The sequence below is a fragment of the Ostrea edulis genome, chromosome 2, assembly GCF_947568905.1.
Source record: "Ostrea edulis chromosome 2, xbOstEdul1.1, whole genome shotgun sequence".
In the NCBI taxonomy this organism is placed as follows: Eukaryota; Metazoa; Mollusca; class Bivalvia; order Ostreida; family Ostreidae; genus Ostrea; species Ostrea edulis.
The window spans coordinates 13,634,318-13,648,068 of NC_079165.1; the positions used below are offsets into that span (position 1 = coordinate 13,634,318).

The 13,751-nt window shown below is 35.2% G+C and overlaps 1 protein-coding gene across 1 annotated transcript in view; it reads left to right on the forward strand.

Moving 5' to 3' along the window:
- The window catches only part of LOC125678817 (low-density lipoprotein receptor-related protein 4-like), a 141,342-nt gene extending 131,827 nt beyond the window's left edge, over positions 1 to 9,515 (forward strand). The window contains exons 11-23 of the mRNA XM_056157235.1: positions 119 to 238; positions 336 to 563; positions 650 to 830; positions 964 to 1,091; positions 1,210 to 1,366; positions 2,079 to 2,191; positions 2,286 to 2,411; positions 2,542 to 2,712; positions 4,439 to 4,612; positions 6,102 to 6,239; positions 8,667 to 8,846; positions 9,020 to 9,128; positions 9,344 to 9,515. Coding sequence (XP_056013210.1) covers positions 119 to 238; positions 336 to 563; positions 650 to 830; positions 964 to 1,091; positions 1,210 to 1,366; positions 2,079 to 2,191; positions 2,286 to 2,411; positions 2,542 to 2,712; positions 4,439 to 4,612; positions 6,102 to 6,239; positions 8,667 to 8,846; positions 9,020 to 9,128; positions 9,344 to 9,515 — 1,997 coding nt within the window. The remainder of the gene's footprint in view (positions 1 to 118; positions 239 to 335; positions 564 to 649; positions 831 to 963; positions 1,092 to 1,209; positions 1,367 to 2,078; positions 2,192 to 2,285; positions 2,412 to 2,541; positions 2,713 to 4,438; positions 4,613 to 6,101; positions 6,240 to 8,666; positions 8,847 to 9,019; positions 9,129 to 9,343) is intronic.
- The last annotated feature ends 4,236 nt before the right edge of the window (positions 9,516 to 13,751 follow it).

Sequence of the window (13,751 nt, forward strand, 5' to 3'; positions counted from 1 at the left end):
TGCTACGGGACTAACGTTACTTCTGTGAATTTTGACAGATATATCAATCAAGGAATTAATGCGTAGAGTGTTTTTGCATGGGCATACATTTAGATACGTCTTCCTTTATATACCATAGGTACCTGTCATATACTGAACGGTGGTTGTGAAGATATTTGTGTGCCGACACAGAGAGGTCGAAGATGTGAATGTGATGTGGGGCTGGAAATTAAATCAGATAACACGACTTGTGACAGTGGTAATTATATTTGTACAACACCTTGACAGAATCCAATTGCTTCTTTAGCAACTTCGAAAACGAATATTTGATTTTTAGACAAGGTTTGAATTTACAGGTGTTTTCTCCACGAATTTCATTCTTGTTGCGGATAACTTACACGGACGAATCCTCCAGGTCGACATTGATACAGGGAATCTAGTCAAATTACCTATCAGTACCACAACCCCTACTGGAATTCTGTTCGATAAATCTAGAATGGAACTCCTTTATTCTGAAATATCTACCAAAGTCATAATGTCTACCACACTCGATGGAAACAAAACAACTGTAGTCTACACAATAGGTTTCGGTATATTGACATATGTGATTTCATTTGCAATGAATATAATGTACTTGTTGTTTCGAACACGAATTCTTTACATTAAACAGGCTTTGCTTATGCTGCTCGTATGGCGATTGACTATTCAACGGGGAATATTTACTACACTGCAGTGGGCTCAACGCGGAGTCAGAGTAATATTGGAGTGATACATAGATTAAATTCACTGCATAAGACTTTGTTGTCTAACTTGTACAGTCCACTGGATATCGTGGTATATCCGTCAAAAGGGTATGCTCACGAATATACGTAAATGTTAAAAGGATTGTTCATTATCGCATGAAGACAAAATCATAGTTTAAAATATAATTATATTTCCTTTAAGCTGTTTGGTTTCACACACTATTTTCTTTATTGTGTTTAGTTACTTGTACTGGACAGAGATTGGAGATCTACCTCAAATAGGTAGAGCATATATGGACGGAACGTCGAAAATATATATTGCAACAACTAATATTATACGGCCGAGTGGTCTCACTATTGATTTTGCATGTAAGCATAAACAGACTGAATCTCGTTTCCCATCACGAGGTTCGAGACTAGAGATGTTTGTAATAAAAGCATTTCAATAAACTGCAGTTGTTTAAATATTTTAAATACTTCTTTCTAGCTAATAGACTTTACTGGACTGCTGGGCATAACAATCGCATTGAGTACTCTGATCTGAATGGTGGAAACAGACGAGTTCTGACGACGGATAATGGCGCAGATTTAATGGATATTGTGATACATGGACAATATCTGTATTACATTGCAAATAATCGACAGTAAGTTTACTTCCCCTAATACAGTGATCCCCCGCTATATTGCCCCCGTTATAATGCCACCCCTGCATATCGACAAAAAAGTTCAAAGTCCCGTTTTCCTCGCTATGTAAAACCCCGTTATAACGCCATTCCCCGCATACCGCCATCCGCCAACCTATTTACAGGTACGATTGGGTGAATTTCCGTTATAATCACCCCCGCTAATTATCGCCAATCAACGGCAAAAACATTTCAGAGAGTAGGCTTACGCAATCATCTGCCATTAGTCATCAAGGTATCAAAGTTTGGAGCAGATAATAAGTTAAGTAAATTATAATCAACTGAGTTCTGATATGCAGTATTGTTTTTGAAATCTAAGTATGGCGGACGCACCTAAGTCTAAACGTGTTGGACATAAAACAAAAACTAGAAATCCTTAAATACCCCTACCATTACGAGTCATTTACGACCACTGGACGCCGGGATTATCCAGCCATTCAAAGCATGATGTAGTAGATAAAATTTGTTTGATTTCTTATGACAACTGTACACATACCCCCCTCCCCCGATATAATGCCACCCCCTTTATAATGCCAAAATTGCCAAGGTACAAATGTTGGCGTTATAACGGTGGATCACTGTACATATAACACTAAGAGGAGACAAAATTATGTTAGTGTTGTAATTATGAATTCATTGATGTATTTTCAATGTTGTATTTATTTATCCACAGACGGATTACTAAGATGGACAAATCAACAGGTTCCAAAGTTGACTTTATGTTAAACCATCCAGAGCTAGGAAAACTAGATAGTATAGCGATATATGCAGATGATGTAGTGGACGGTGAGTTGGTATATCCCGATGTGTGATTTCAATTTACACCAGTACGTCCTTAGATGAAGCAAAGTTTCAGACTGTTTACCTACTTCCGTTTTAGTGAGCACGTATTGTTCCAAGATGAACGGTAACTGCAGCACGTTTTGCTTTCCTACGCCATCAGGAAGAACATGTGGATGTCAGAACAACGTAGATCTCAAATCTGACAAAACCACCTGTCAAGGAGGTGTTTAACAAGTTTATTTTTGCTTTGCCAGTTAGTGTTAGAAATAACTATAAAAATTAAGTCACTGCTAGCATTGCTTCTTTAAAGAGACACATCTCTTTCCAGTTCTAAAACAAATCCGTTTTTATAGTAATCAGCTGCAGTACTTCACTACAGAATCTGAATGTACTCAACTGTCTCCCGTATTCTGGACAGACGTGTGACATTGAGTGTAAGGCTGGATACAAACTTGCTGTCAATATGTCCATTACCTGTGGAACGTCTGGTCAGTGGTCTCCGTCTACCGCTGCTTTGTGCACAGGTAAAGTACACGTGTTCGAGCTTTTCAACAACCCCAAAAAGTTGGACGATAGTGAATATTTTATTGGTTGATTAGCAATGGACTTTTGCAGAAACAGTTCTTCAGATATACACTGTAGCAATATTTACGTAGTTTTAGTATAAACTGTATATAACTTGGTTTTAATCAAGGTGAAGATAACGAACAGTGATCAATCTCATAACTCCTATAAGCAATACAAAATAGATAGTTGGGCAAACACGGACCCCTGGACACACCAGAGATGGGATCAGGTGCCTAGGAGGAGTACGCATCCCCTGTTGACCGGTCACACCCGCCGTGAGCCATATATCCTGATCAGGTAAACGGAGTTATCCGCAGTCAAAATCAGTGTGCCAAGAACGGCTTAACAATCGGTATGAAACACGTCAGACAGCATTTGACCCAATGCGAGGTTGTATTGACGAACTATATCGTTATAACGACCATAGAATTTGCGAAATGCTGACTTCAATCGAGACTGTTGAAATTCCATTACCATCAACAATCACATTTATAAGAAGTGAACCATGATTGCTTAATGTGTCTAATGTTATGGTGCATGCAGCTGGAGCTGATAAATAGATAGATATAATGGTAGAGAGATAGATAGATACATTGATAGGTAATTACCAAATATAGGTATAACAAATATATGAGAATATGAAGATTACGAACACTGAAACTTCCTATAAAGAATACGAAATTACCATTGGGGCAAACACAGACTGCTGGACATACCAGTTACGGGATCATAAAGAAACACAAAAAGGTTTAGTAAAGGTTTAGTACACGTTTTTGTATTGTGCTTCTTTATGAAAAGTGAAGACCAATCTCATAACTCCTATAAGCAATACCAAATAGAGAGTTGGGCAAATACGGACCCCTGGACACACCAGGGGTGGGGTCCTGTGTCTAGCAAGAGTAAGGATCCCATGTTGACCGGTCTCGTCCACTGTGAGCCCGGTATCGCGATCAGGTAAATGGAGTTATCCGTAATCAACATTAGTGTGCCAAGAACAGCCTAACAATCGGTATGAAACAATGCATACTGCATTTGACCCAATGATAGGCTGCACTGGCAAACTAAATTGTCATAACGACCATAGAATTTGAGAAGAACAATCTCTTGCTTATCCAATCAGTTGAAAGATATAAACACCATATGCTGGTGATATTGGAATACTTCTACATAAAGTTGGAAAGTTGACGATGGAGAAGCTGAAATCATCCCGTTTATCGTAAAGTAGAGTCGTTAGTTTGCCGTTAAAATGTACTTTCAATAAAATATCTAAGTATGAAGCAGAAGTTGATGCCTCTATGGTGTATTTTATTTCGAGTTCACATGGATATATCAAATCGACATATAGATGAAAATTATTACGCCGGTATTGTTAATAGATGAAACGTCGTCGATATATCTAAATGTCACATTGAAGACCACGGTTTTATTTTTATCACGTAGACGTTTTCGAATAAATTCTGCTTCAGTGCAATATAAAACAGGTCAGCTAACAGAATAGCACAAACACTCACACAATGACACACATTGTGTGAGTGTTTGTGCTATTATGTTAGTGTGTGTGTGTGTGTGTGTGTGTGTGTGTGTGTGTGTGTGACAGGTCACAGCACAATGCTGAAATTATTTAAATTTTGGACATACTAATGCTACCTGTATACATGAATAAAAGATTTGCACCTTTTCCAGAAATATTCTGCCCTCCATCCATTGATAACGTGGCGTTGTCATCAAGTTGTGGAAGAAAGGTGGGTGAAGCCTGTAAGTTCTCCTGTACAGATGGTCATACCTCCTCTTCGTCACAGAACCTGGTTTGTAAAGATGACGGCACTTGGAACCAGAATATAAGCGATCTATGTACACGTAAGACAGAATTAAACGTTCAAGGAAGTTTCTATATTTACTTTTAGAGAGAATGTTTGCTTTTAACATTGATCAGTACATACAATTTTAAAATCCAACCAAGTGCTGGAATGGAATCTTAGAAGATTTCTTTTTTTAGTAGGAAAATAAAATTAAATAAAATTAAAGAAAATGACAAGAAGTACGTAAAGGGCATGCACATTATACATTACAAGTGGAATTTTATTTAAAAACACTACATGTCATTAATCTCTTATTTCAACACACAATTTTATTAGTTTTTTTTAAATAATAAAATACTCTCAATAAGACATTTACATATACAAATATTTCGTAACTGAAGATTTTAAATGTCCAGCAAAGAAAAAAAAACAACTTTATAAACACTTTCCGTGTGTACACTAGAGTAACAAGATATGTTTATACGCAGAATAGATACATTTCGACTCCATCTATTCCCAAACATTTTCAACATTACTCCTCCTAGGCACTTGATCCCACCTCTGGTGTGTTCAGGGGTCCGTGTTTGCCCAACTATCTATTTTGTAATGCTTATAGGAGTTATGAGATTCATCACTGTTCGTTATTTTCACCTTTCATAGAAGATATTCGGAAGATTCAAAAACGTCCTATACATGTATTAAATATCAATCATAGGCATGTGCAAGATATTGCGAAAAAAGAAAGAACAATTATGAAATTAACTGAATAGTATCCTTCATGGTGCAGACCCTAATGGGAAAACGAGAGAAAAGAATATAATGAAATTAATTGAATATCAATTTTAAATCCTAATATACCAGAAAAACGACGAAAACATCTGATGAAAATAAATTAATATCGTTTTTCAAGCAAGATATACCTAAGTACTTCGTTACTAGCTTGAAAATACGGATGTATAGTTAATTGTTGTTATAAAATTTAGAAATTCATTTCAAAATTAAGGATTATCTCCCTCACGCATAGCTCTTATCCTTAGACGAATTTGACTCCACTTATTTGGCACACTGTTTTCTCCTATAATAGCTCTAAACCTTCATTGTTATATCGGATTTCAAACATTTCGGTTGAGCATCACTGAAGAGACATTATTTGTCGAAATGCGCATCTGGTGCATCAACATTGGTACCGTATAAGTTTTACATACAAGATATTGGGAAAAGCTAGGAACGTCTTCACTGAATATCACAATATTATTTATTCAGATAAGCGTTGTTCCAAGATCTTACAAAACGGGTATCTTATTGATTGTGAGTCAAAAGCTGGCGATATATGTAGATATGAGTGCAACAGTCCTCTGGAAACCAATCCCTCTATTCCAAATATCACTTGCGGCACAAATAATTTTTGGAGTCACAATACCAACGATTTATGTGGTGAGCATACCTTGTTGTTTGAGATACACTAAATAAGATATATGTTGGAAGGAATTCATCACCTTCTATCAATTACAGTTTGGAATAGATATTACTTTGTACGATTGTTACAGTGCTGTTATGTCCATCAAAAATTCCAAATGGAGAGCTTGCACAAAGTTGTCAGAGAAGAATTGGGAACAGTTGTACATTTACCTGTAGCGGTAGTCACAGACCGTCCACTTCTCAAAACATTGTCTGTACCTCAGACGGTACTTGGAGCAAAAACATCGATCTATTATGCAAAAGTAAGACTGTTACTCTAATATATCACTGCTATTGATTCCTTATATCAGGCAGATAATCGTCGTTCAGCATCAATTCGCGAAATCTTAGAATTGTGAGTTCTGTACATCCTTAAAATCCTATTACAGACCCTGAAGCGTGCTACAACTCCAAAGCGTTTCGTTTTATTCCGTGCAAACCGTTCACAGTTCGGTGCAGACCGTTCAGCATTCCATACAAACCGTTTCGTGAAAGAACGACACGCCCATAGAAACGTGTAGGTCGTTCAAACCACACCCTTAGAAACGCATAGACCATGCAAGTCATTTCGGCATGGGATGTAGGACAGGTAAACATTGTTGGGAATTTGAGCAATTATTTCAAAATGTCTGTAAGACGGGCTTTCAACAGTGAAAATCTACAAATAATCGCCAGTTTATTATAAAACACTATGCAGAGTAACATCTGATGCCATTTCATCACTCGTGGTAGTTTATAGCAAGTGCAGATACATTTCTGCCCTTGGTAGGTAGTTTGTATATAGGAATAATTTATTTGTCTTATTACACTTGCCGTAGCGTAGTTGTTAGAGCATCGAGCTCAAAATCACATGGATTCTCACCTCTGTTCGGCGCAGGTTCGAATCCCGCTCGGGGCGGTAAGGGAGAAAGATTCCCAGTTTACTTGCAGATGGTCGGTGGTCCCTTCCCAGGTAATTGTATCTGGGTTCTCTCTTCCACCAATAAAAACTGGGCACCACCATATAACTGAAAACTTGTTAAGGTGGCGAAAAACAGCAATCAATCAATCAATCTTGTTACACTTGTAAGATCAAGTTTCTCTTTTTAACGAAAAAAATAGTTCCATCAAAATTGTAAATCAGAACTACCTGCATAATGCATAGACCGACCTGTGTATAACTTGTATATTCTATGCAAATTCCAAGGTGTTTTTGTAACCACAATGCAGGTCAGCTAATCCGTGTATTTGAATTTAACATTCGTACAGAAGGTGTGAAAGTCGGTGGGGGCAATTGAAATATGACATAAGAAGTGTTTATATTTTTGTCTCTCAAAAAGGAATACGGAAGTTAGATCCGCTCGCATACTGCAAAGATGAAGAATTTAATGTTCATTAATGTAGTTAGTCACTATTTATTTTATCTATTCATTTATACATTTGATTTATTTCTCAATCTATTTCAATCATATTTTAATTCTTTATTTTTGTTTTGTATTTTTCCTTCTTAACCAAGGTGACAGGTTCTTATCGACTGCATATTACAATGCCTACAATGCCCAACCCCCATATGAATATTACCAATATTTTGATACTATTTCGTGCTTGAACTATCCCCAGGAAGAACAAAATAATGTCAAAGAAAATCAAAATGTACAGTGCATGCCTACCGCTTCGCACAGACCGTTCACAACCCTTTGTCCGCACGAAAAAGTTTCAATCTTTCCTGACGAGAAGTTTTTAAAATAATTTCATCTGTTTTCATACACGTATATGAAACGTATAGGTTTTTTAAAATCTGTCTGTGGGAAGAGGCCTGGAATATACAGATTGCAAATGTATTTTAACGACACTCAGAATGAATGTACAAAAATAACGATACAACCGTTTAATGATAAAGAATACATGATGATGTGTAAGTGATTGTAAAGCACGTACATTGCTGTGGAACACCCCCACCCCCTTTGTCGCGAGGATCAATATTCATGGATCACCCATACGAACGACTTTATACACAACGAAGATTGAAACACCATTTTTCTATTTTTGGTAAAGCTAGATAAAAAAAATATCCCTTTTGGAGTAGATATATGTAGACAGCATTATTTATTTTTCATCAAATCACTTACTAGTAATTGTCTGTTTCAGAACAAAACAAAGTCATTTCATTTAATCATCATTAAACGGTGTATACAATGTAAATACCAGAAATGGCATATCGTAGCCCACACGAAGGAACGCACTTTTATTTACATCAATTGCCTGTGTAAATTTCCCCTGAGGGTCAATTAACCAGTTGGTGTGAATTGGTTTCATTGTTGAAGTTATCCATGGAATTAAGTCCCTGAGAACCTGTAGAATTTTGGTTATACACAAAGATTTACCTCCGCAAACAATGATGATTCCATATCAATAGACTTTCTTTCTTTTAATTAATTTTGTACTGTCGGATTTATCGTCGATATATTGCTATGTTTCAAAACAAATAAGGCCTGCTTTATTTGCGCTTATACTTGATTTATTTGCGAAAAAATAAAGTTATAAAGAAAAAAATACTAAAAGTTCGTGATTCTAAAATTGTGATATATTTCTGAATTAATTGACTCTTGCATTACTAATTCATCACCTTCATATATTATTGATCTCACTTTTGCTTCATATCAATTATAATCCAGAAATAGCATGTCCCTTGGAAATAAAGAATGGAAATATATCTTCTTTGTGTCGAGGACGTACTGGAGAAAGCTGCGATGTAACATGTCACGAGGGATTCGCCGCAAGCTTTTCAGAGATAATTTGTACATTATCGGGAGCATGGGACAGGAATAGTAATGATATTTGTGTTGGTATTCCTGGTAAGTATTTGTTGACCGTGTGCGGAACTCCTTAACCAGACGTTTACAGTGTTTTAATTATACAGTCATAAGATATTTATTATTTATATCAAATACTGTATCGCTGACCAGAACCTTAACAAATCTTAAGTAGCCGGTTATTACATCCCTTTTGTTTTTTGTTTCTGACATAGATGAGGGAGACATTACCAGTATTGGAGTTGGGTCATCAATTGCAGTCATTGTTATTGCCACTGCGATTGTAGTCATTTTGTGTTTAGTTTGGCGAAGGAAACTACCTGGGTAATATTTTTTGACTTGACTAAGAAAATTGAAAGACAGTTAAACAGAACACTTTGCTTTCGAAATGTTCGTTTAGAATATATAGATACTCGTTACTTTTCAATATGAGGTGTAATATTCTTAAAACTTCCATTATGAGCTCAGAATGTGTTTTTTACACTATGAGATTATGATTAGCTGTGGTGAACCACTAAATTAGTGGCTTTCTTTCGTAGAAATGAACCCGAAAAACCACTTGCAGAAGATCCAATTTCAACATTCTTAGATGGCGGGTATTTCAATGGGGTGGATAATTCATCCCAGGTGATGCCGGATTCTTATGCGTATAGCAGTATAAATGAGTTGCACTTCACAGAATACGACGAAATCATAGAAACACACTTATAATCGATTTCTAAATAACACCAAATTACATATCATAACTGTCTTAATACGCTCTGCATGGAAAAACAGATTTACAAATCAAGTAAAGGCAATGTAAATTTGATATTTACATTGCCTATGAATTACTTTACTGATTTAAGGCAAAGTTGGTAAACACCAACTTTAACTGTACTGTAATATAATGTAATGTAATGTAATGACCCACATTGCATAACTTTACTTCAATGTAAATATGAAATTTCAGGGACTATAAAGTTCATTAAGGTTAGTATTTAATCATGTAAAACAGATAAATGATATCCTGAAATTCACTTTTACTTGTCATGAAGTTAACTGCTACTGCCTTTACTGGACAGTACATTTCATCATTACACATCTGTAATATTCCTAATTGACTTTACTTCAAAGTACATTCACACTTAATTACTTTTGATTAACATTACGTGAGAATAAATTTGCTTTCTTCTCTTTCATTCAACTGACCAAATTAAGATTAAACAAAATTGATCAAAAATGAGATATCAATTTCTTTTTTGTTGAAAGAATATTAAGAAAGATAAGCTGATGGTGCAGGGATTCCAAAAGTCTCGTTTAAAATCAGAATTTTGCAAATTCTATGGTCGTTGTAACGATATGTGGTTTGCCAATACAACCTATCTTTGGGTCAAATGCTGTCTGACGTGTTTCATACCGATTCTTAAGCCGTTATTGGCACATTGTTTTTGACTACGGATAACTCCGTTTACTTGTTCAAGATATATGGTTCATGACGGTTGTGACCGGTCTACAGGGGATGCTTACTCCGCCTAGGCACCTGATCCCACATCTGGTATGTCCAGGGGTCCGTGTTTGCTCAACTCTCTATTTTGTATTGCTGATAGGAGTTATGAGATTGATCGCTGTTGGTTATGTTCACCTTTCCTTTAGTAGTACATAAAAACATTTCTTACTCAACTATCATTAAGTACAACATACACGTACATGCATAAAGGCACAATAAAATACAATTAAATCCTAGTCATATTGCTCTTTTTTAAGATTGTATATCTATTAAGATATTTGTCTGTATTCGAAAATATCATTTTACAGTATTTACATCAACAGAATAATGTGATGAAAACATCAAAAATTATGATGAAAACATTTATAAAAGTTACTGTAACAATAATTTAAAACCAATTATTCAAGATAGCGAATAAATGTATCCAGAAATTTCCGTTCCAAGATCATGTCACATGCATCTACGTCGGATAGGCAGCATTCGACCGTTTATAACTGATGATGCTTGTAAAATTCTAGTGAATTCTCTCGTTACATCGAGGCTGGACTATGGTAACGCTTTATTGTATGGAATCAACAAACAATTCACAAACAAACTCCAGCGATTTCAAAACACCGCTGCAAGGATAATTACACGAACTAGAAAACACGATCATATCACACCTGTTCTGATCAATCTTCATTGGCTTCCCGTTGATTATCGTATCCAGTACAAAATTCTCCTTTATGTGTTTAAAAGTCTCCACAACCTGGCTCCAGGATATCTAACGGAACTCATTATTCCATACAACCCGACAAGAGCCCTGCGTTCAGAAACTGCAAATCTATTAACTGTACCATCAGTCAGAACTAAGACCTACGGTGAACGCAGATTCGACAAGGCTGCATCCACACTCTGGAACAATCTGCCTAGCCAGCTCAGAAACGCCAAAAATCTTGAATGTTTTAAATGTCTGTTAAAAACTCATCTTTTCTGTCAATCCTATAACCTTTAAATAGCTATGTACTGTTGAATTTAATGAACTTTGGGCACATTTGTGTTTTAGATTCCTTTGAGTGGTTTTACTTGTTTGTTTTTCATATATTTAGGACGTTGTATGCTTGCATCATATTTTATACTTTAAATTGTCTTGATTTGTACTTTTTATCCATTATGACATAATGTTGCATTCATGCTTATATGTGTAAGGATTATTCGTTGTGTATTCTATGGTTTTTCTTTTAATTATCAATTGTAAATTTTAGTATGTTGTACAGCGCTTTAGAGTATTTTTAGATAAGGGGCTATATAAGTGTACCTTTATTATTATTATTATTTTCCAAACACGATCACTATATCAAAGTTTGATTTGTTCCAATATCATATTATAAATGTTTTGTTAACATATTTGTTGTGGTAATATATCTTCTATTTTTAACACACAAAAAAACCACTTTTGTAAATTTCAAAATCAGATTGATATCATAAAATCGATCATGGTACAAAGATTGTGATATGGATTTATACAGAGAATTGTCTCATAGCCCCAGTCCCAATGAAGATCTCATTCAAATATCCAAGAAAACTTATATGTAGCTTTTGGTTTGTCTTCGTCTTTTATACCGGGGGTAGACCCCGTTCTTGTATAGGCAAGTAATTCACTTCTTGATGGAAGGAGTTGCTTTCCTATACATATCAGTGTGTCATGAAGTCCTCGTCATCTTCTTCATCGCTTGATATATTTTTCTATGAGCACATTTGGATTCTAGCAAATTTGTAACCATTTTCTTGTTCTCTTCTGTCCACGTTTTCTTGTCTCAGTTTCTGCAATCATAAAACGAAAATTTGTATTCATGTAGGAAATAAAAATTGTACTATATTTGGAACAGACTGTTTGTTTCATTGTTTACGTCCCGTGGGGAATTGTTCACTTATATTGAGATGTCAACGGTTGTAAGTGAAGTACCTCAAATTAAGACTTATGGAATATTATGCATAGCGCCTTCAACTGAAGTAGTGAGAGTTTTTTAATACGCCAACGCATGCCACGACATTTGACTTCCCTTTTCATGGTCAAATCCGAAAGACCCATGATTCTCACTTCAAAATGCTGAGCGTATGGCAAAGGAGCAAACACTACTGATCACCCAAAGTCAATAAAAGCGTGCAATTGAGGGTTTCAAAATCATGGTTTATCGACCATTCAAAATACATATGGTAACATGTCTTTATTAATGGTAAATATCTGTTGAACACTCACCTCAAATTGTTTCAAGTTAAGTATGACAGATTTTTTTTTTACAGTAGGTCAAAGTATGGTATATTTTTCGAGATTTTTCTCACATGTAACCATCGTTACCGAGTCCTTGACATGATAATATGTAAGATAAACATTAATTTTCCATGTATTATTCCATAACTTGTATTGGAATTGATTGAGCATATATTTTTCTAATTTGCGAAAGACAATGAATACAGGTTTTCAAAGAAAATATTTAATCAACACAACAAGAAATTATCTGCTGTAACAGTCAGCAATAAGATTTTAAGAGCGCAAAATAAACGACTAGATATCACTTTCAATATCTTTGAAATGGCAGAAAATAGAATTGATTAACAAATATTCTCGAACAGTTCAATATGTATGAAACATGAAAACAAAAGACTAGCAATAAATATAGAACGATAGCTTTTATGTATGTAAATGAAGTAGCGCTATAATTATGTAACGTATGTTTCAACACTTACACAACAGTCATCCATGAAAATATTATGCCAAAACGATGCCATCATCAGTTATTCTTTACGATTGATGTTGCAAAATCATAACGACATCACTTAATTCAATGGAAATACCAATTTTAATAGAAATATAACGTAGACAAGCAAACAAAAAAATTACCAAATGTGTCTTCTTCTGAATTTGTTAATTTGCAATAAATATGCTATTAAAACAAAAGTAAAAGATTGATGTTTCGCTATTCAAATGCTCATGATTCTTATAGAAATAACAGACACATGTTTTGAAACCTGGATTGCTCTTTGTTATAATAAACAATGAAAGTAACGTATGTTTCTTATTTTTCCTTTCATTACTGTAAACACATCATTTCCATTCAAAAAATGGAAAGAAACATATTTACCCATTTCTAACAATCTGTTTACAATAATAATATAAAGAAAATGTTTAATTTCCCAACATTTTGATTAAATGTATACCGAATCTTATGTTTTTGTTGGTTATTTTGGAATACCTTTCCATAGAAACTGTCAGTATAATCCACCACGCGGTGTTATGAATGAATATTTAACGTGAACCTTAAGACATAGATGTCCCCTATTGATTTTGAGGTCAAAAGGACAACGGTTACACTACTCTGGACATACGCTATTGTCCGTTGAGAAGTCTTTCCTTGATAGACATCAAACTTGAAACACTGGTGCCCCCTTATGAATAGATTACTCCCATTGGATTTCAA